General features: G+C 36.7%; 1 protein-coding gene across 1 annotated transcript in view; it reads right to left on the bottom strand.

Annotated features, from left to right (window-relative positions):
* Positions 1 to 6,240, bottom strand: part of UHRF2 (ubiquitin like with PHD and ring finger domains 2) — an 86,249-nt gene that overhangs the window by 17,133 nt on the left and 62,876 nt on the right. Inside the window, exons 8-10 of the mRNA XM_010725641.2 lie at positions 5,375 to 5,561; positions 1,222 to 1,345; positions 741 to 848 (exon numbers count right to left, since the gene is read on the bottom strand). Coding sequence (XP_010723943.1) covers positions 741 to 848; positions 1,222 to 1,345; positions 5,375 to 5,561 — 419 coding nt within the window. The remainder of the gene's footprint in view (positions 1 to 740; positions 849 to 1,221; positions 1,346 to 5,374; positions 5,562 to 6,240) is intronic.

Raw genomic sequence — 6,240 nt, 5'->3', positions numbered from 1 at the left:
AAAGTTGTTGATTGTTCCACCCTTTTTTTATATAAAGAACACTTCACACATTATTACATTTATATGTATACAAATAAAGTGCCTATGACCATACTGATGAACATTTAGTCCCTCTGTGTATTGCCACAGTAGTTCTATAACCAGCATGCGAAATGGACTGGGAAAATTAACTGCCCTCTCAGTCTGGGTGACATTATTTTTCAGCCAGATTTTTTACCCATCTAGTTTACCATAAAGCCTAATAAATACTTGCAACAGAAAACAAGTATGCAAGAAGTAGCAAATTCTAATTGATCAGATCATTATCTAGCCGTACGGACTTATGTTGGTTTAAGATGTTCGTTCACTTAAATGAAGAGTTGAACATCAGTTACATATGAACAAAACAACAACAAAAAAAAACACAAATCAGAGTCTATTTACAGTTATACCATCTACTATTTTTGAAATCCACAGCCTAAATCTCCAAAGTGGAATGACAGTTCACTGAGTGTCCTACTTAGAGTTTTAACAGGTAAAATGTATCTATCCTAGATAGAACAGGATTCAGATATTTTAAAAGGCTACTTGTTAGCTGTATTGTAAAATCAGTATGCTTCTACTACTCTACAATTGTCATTATTTCCAGTATTGTAATATATTTGCTTTGTTTTGTCCTGGTTATCAATTTAAACTTCTATTAAGGTTAAACTCATATTATTATTCTTAATTCAGCTACAGATAACACTGAAACAACATACCTGAACTCTGAACTTCCAAGTTGTCCCAACAGGAACACCAGGTATGGGCCCATAATGATTTGAAGGAACAATAGTGCATTCCTTAGTGCGACCAACACAGGCCATGCCCTAAAAATACATCCAACAGAATGAATTAGCATTATAATATTGAAGCTTAGTTGCAAAATGAGAGGCAGATGTCAGGAAATCTAATTAATGAAGACATACATTAAAATGCATTAAGAACTGTTAAAAGGAATGTTTTAAGTAATGTGTTCTTACAGTTTTTGGAGGGGACTGGGAGTTGTTCTTTTTGCTTTTACCTCTAGTCAACTTAATAATTATTCCACCTCTTCAGCTGTCAATAGATAGTGGGCAGGATTCAACATTGCCTTATTGTCTGTGCAACCCAGTACTGAATTTTGTGTAGTGCGTATATAATTACAGATGTAGCACATACATGAACAATTAGAGTAATAGCTATTTCTAAAATACACTCTACCTTGCCCCAGTCTCTCTGGCTTTCAGTACTGGCAGATGGCATCTTTGCTTTCTTTTTACTCTGTTTGAGCTTTTCTCCAGCCTTTACAACTTCATTAGAATCATTTTTGCAGGAAGGACAATACCTAAAAAAACGGTTTTAGTAAATTCTCAATTACTTCATAATAATGGCAATACATTTCCTGTAGCCAAAATAGTGTCAATCAGTTTATCTTGACTGAATATTTCAAGCTAGCAAATATATACCACTCTCAAGCAGCTAAAGCCTGCAGCAAAAAAGAGAACCCAACATGAACAAACACTGTCAAATTTAAAACAGGGCATTTCAATATTTTTTGAAGGTAGAGTGTTAAAGACAATAATTTCTCTATTCTTTCTCACATGTGTGAGATGTCCCATGTTTCCTGTATTCTCTCTTCATTCTGTCCTCTCTTGTTAAGACCATGTAAAGAAGATAGGCACAATTAAACTATGCTGCTGACCAGTGGTTATGGTTTGTTTGTACGTCCTGCCCACTCTACCCTTATTTTCTGCTTCTACAGCCCTACATTTCATTGTAGACAGCTAAATGTGAAACAAAGCGAAGAAACCCTGAAATGTGTAGACAGACAGACACACACACGGATACACACACACACACACACACATACACACGCTCGCTCAATCCTACCCCACAATGCCTAAGGCACTTGAAATATAGCACTGGAACTCATTCCAACTAACACAAAGCCAACCTGGTAGGAAAGAAGGAGATAGCAGTATGTAGTGACTTCAGCAGAGAGAGAAAAGCAGTACTCTGGCTCTGTTACTGTTTCTAAATAACATTTTCACCCCATTCCAAGAATGCCAGTGCAAAGGCGACAGTCCATGTTTCCATCTGCTATAGGCTAATTTTGGCACATATGCCTTAGTGGAAGAAACCTGACTTTAATAGCATTGATAACCTACTTTATATGACTACCACTACTACCATCATTACAGCTACTGTTACTACTGCTACCATTGTTTTGAATTTATTAATAAACTTTTGCATTTGGTTATGAACAGAAGAATTAATGATCAACATCCACAGGAACAGCCTTCACTATTAAAAGTGTTGAACCATTTAGATAACGGAACTACACTGAAAAAGAAAGAAAAATAATAAAAGATGCTGAATTTCTCTATCGCTAAAGCTCTGAATGATATTACAGTCATTTGAAAAAAAAGCATGCAGTGGCCACCTTCAAAGAAGGAACATCTCCCCTGCAAAGATAGGCTGAGAGAGCTGGGGCTTGTTCAGCCTGGAAAAGAGAAGGCTCTGTGGAAACCTGATAATGGCAGTTCAGTATCTAAAGGGGAGCTGTAAGAAAGAAGGGAAAGACTCTTTAGCAGAGTCTCTTGTGACAGGACAAAGGGAAATTGTTTCAAACTAAAAGACAGAAGATTTAAACTGGACATAAGCAGAAACTTTTTTACGATAAGGGTTGTGAAGCAAGGTTGACCAAAGAGGTGGTTGATGCCCTGTTCACACTCAAGATTAGGCTATTTGGGGCTCAGAGCAACCTGATCTACCTGTAGGCGTCCCTGTTCACTGCAGGGAATTGGACTAGATGGCCTTCAGGAGTCCCTTCCAACTCAAACAACTCTGTGTCATTAAGCGTGATAATGTAAGTTCACAAGGTTAACAATGACACTCTTTGCTTCATGATAGAGTAACTATACTACCTTCACACTTTTTAAATTGAGGTTTGTATGGAATATTAAATAGTGTATAGCATCAGTGCTAAACCGATAGCCTCCTCTCTGAAAAAGAACCTTATAATCATTTTCCAAAGTGCAGACCTAATAGCCTACAGGTAGTTTGCCAAATTTTTCCACTTCTAAAGTAAACTAGTTTAAGTACGAAGTTAAGAATCACAAGCCTTTACCCTTTGCTAGTATGAAAGAATACTAGACAATCTTTAGGGTCCCTTCCAACCCAAGCCAATCTATGATTCCAAGAAGTTGTGAGGTCTCAGACATCCTCTTTGATAGGAGACACTGTTTTGCCAAGTGTAACTGCACAGCTTCTACTAAACTAATCATTAAGAGTGCAGAGGCCTGGTATCACTAAGTATCTCAAACTTAACAATAAAAGAGACAACATCTTCATAACAGTACCACTCCCATCCAATGATTTAATTCACAGATGTGGAGATTTAGTTACTTAAATAAATCTTAAGGTTCATATTGTTACAAAGGAAACAGAAAAACCTACGGTAACTCCTAAGAACATCTCCTAAGAAGCTTCTGAAAAAGAATGGGTGCCAGTGAATGTCAGAGCAATAATAACTAACCAAGAACAATCATTTGGCACTCCGCTGGCCAAGAGAATCTCAGCACTCTAGAAAGAGACACCAGTGGCTGGTGATATTTCAGCACTAGTAAACCAATTAGTAAACGCACTGTTCAGTTGAAGATGCAGGAGAAACTGGTGAGAATAAATTGTTCTTGGAGTAAAACGAATGATTTGGGGGTTTTGTGGGAGGGGGTCATATATATTTGAAGCATATATATTTATCAGAAACTTTATCATGACTAAATATTGCTGTACTACTGGATAAGAGCAGAAGAATGCATGGATCAAACATTATGAATGAAATCAAATAGGAACTTCTCAGTTGGTATGCCCAAAAGTTGAGCACTATTAAGTAAGAACAGTGTTTAAGGACTGCAGTAAATAAACAATAAAAAAAAAAAACTTGCGTGGTGAGAACAGTTTCCAGTACATGACATCAATTCATTAATGCTGGCAATTAGTAGGAAGCAAGGATACGTCATGTACAGAAGAGCAATCTGCCCTGATCTTGGAAATGCTTAGGATTAATATGCTGCATAATAAACACTGCTGCATAAGCATACTGTCATTTTGCACATGAAAGAAGTGGAAAGTACTCAGGCATTACTGAAATAAATGCTATTTTTTGTTCCAACAACCCATACCTGTTTCCAGCAGGTATTGAAAATATTTTTAGATACTGTTTCAAGCCAGCAATTCCTCCAAGAAACAGTGAATACAATTCTTCTCAGTGAAGCAATTCCATAGGAAAAAGATACAATAGTATCTGTGAGGCCAAATGTACACACTGATAAACACCTATCAGTGTTAGTGCTTTCAATTGCTTAATCGTGCATCAGCGTAAACACTGAAGTAGCTCCTTAAAAATGCAGTGCCATAGAAAACAGGCACAGCATTAGACACCAATACACAAACTACTTTGAACTTGGCATCCACTACAGTATAATAAACTGAGATATTTATTTCCAGAGAACGTTGAAACTTCCACACCACTTAACGGACTTTTTAGGTGAAGTGTACAAAGATTAATCACGAGGCCTGAAAACATTCCATAAAATGTTATCTCTTGATACCTTGGACGTTTAATGATGACTACATGATGGAAAACTTTATTAGAATGAAGTTCTATTTAATAGTCATTTATAAAGGATTAGCACCTCATTTAAACCACAGACAGGTTAAAAATATGAATAGTGTAAATTGTAGATAGCTAATAAAGACAAAAAATGGCACAGTCCAAGATAACTTAATGGACTGCTACTGGCTCCGTGCAGACTAACTTCAAAATACAAATATTTTGATTTGATAATGTGAGTTAGCTTAGTTTTCCTGCTATCTGAGCCAGGGAGAGTAGAAATGAAGAATGGCAAGCTGGTGGAACGCCTACAGCAGAAGAAAGGAATGGGGTAGAGGCAATTAGAAGATAGAGGAACATCACAGCACAGGGCCAGTAATAGGATGAGAGGATGAAGGGAAAGAGAAAGTTGAGGAAACTGAGTTGTTCGAGAAGTTTGAACAACATTAAAAGACAAAGGAACAACCACTGCAGATAAATACAGTCAGGTCAGGCAATATAATAGTGATAAAAACAAAGAAAATTAACATATCAGTTTTTCAAACCCAGTAATGACAATTAAAGCTTACTACTAATCCTTTATGAATGATTTTTAAAAAAATATCTTGACAGAAAACATAATGTATTTATATTAAGTAAACAGATGAAAAACAGAATTATAAATATTTTTCAGTTCTGTCCCTCATGAGGTGCAAATAACAAAAAGGTACCTTGTGCAGAATGGTAATATAGATAAGTAAATCATCCTTGTATATTTACCAGTCCTCATCTTCTGGTATCTTGCTTAAGGGAGGGTTCAGGCAGTATATATGATAAGCCATATTACATTCATCACACAGGAGTTGCATGTGAGCATCCTGTTTTCCACCACACAAATAACACGAACAAAACCGGCATTCCTTATCTGGATCAGCCCTACAGTGCTTGCACTCAGGGCCACTTTTTCCTGTCAAAAACAAAGAAAAAGTCAAATGCCATGTATCCTAGATAACAGTATTACTGTAGCAATAGGAAACAATTCTTTCAGCACTCCAACACCACCCTCTTGAACATGGATTCTTCCCACACTGATACTTTTACTTGACTATCCAGGCTAAAGGGATGTCTTCTTTGTATGAACAAGCAGCATTGACAATGCCCAAAGAGCTTGTCTTTTTTTCTCTCCCAACTAGCCCATCGTGCCTCAGTACCCCCAACATGCCATCTGCATACACTCCCTTAAAACCTTGGTCAACCTTTAGTTGGAGGATTCTTAAATATAGCCACGAAGAATCTGCAACTAAGTAATTGATAACAACCAAATAAAGAAAAAAATCTAGAACAGCTGTTTTCCCCTTAAAACTAAGTTCAGAACTGCACAGAAGAATCAACTCTCTAAGTTCATAAGCACCCCAAAATCATCAGTTGTTCACAATAACGGTTTAGTTTACACACAAAGAAGCACTAACTTTCTGTTTCCAAGGAAATTTGGACTCAAGAGCTCACATAAAAAATCCCAAACATGAGCACCGATTTTCCAAAAGATGGAAAAAATGCTTTTATAGAACAGAAAAGCACTTAGTAGCCTAAAACAGATGTGAAAGAGTACAGAGAAGAAACACTGAATACATATAGGAGAATTTATA

This window comes from Meleagris gallopavo, chromosome Z (genome assembly GCF_000146605.3).
Source record: "Meleagris gallopavo isolate NT-WF06-2002-E0010 breed Aviagen turkey brand Nicholas breeding stock chromosome Z, Turkey_5.1, whole genome shotgun sequence".
Lineage (NCBI taxonomy): Eukaryota > Metazoa > Chordata > Aves > Galliformes > Phasianidae > Meleagris > Meleagris gallopavo.
Note: the sequence above shows the minus strand (reverse complement) of the source record. Positions and strands in the feature narration are given on the sequence as shown.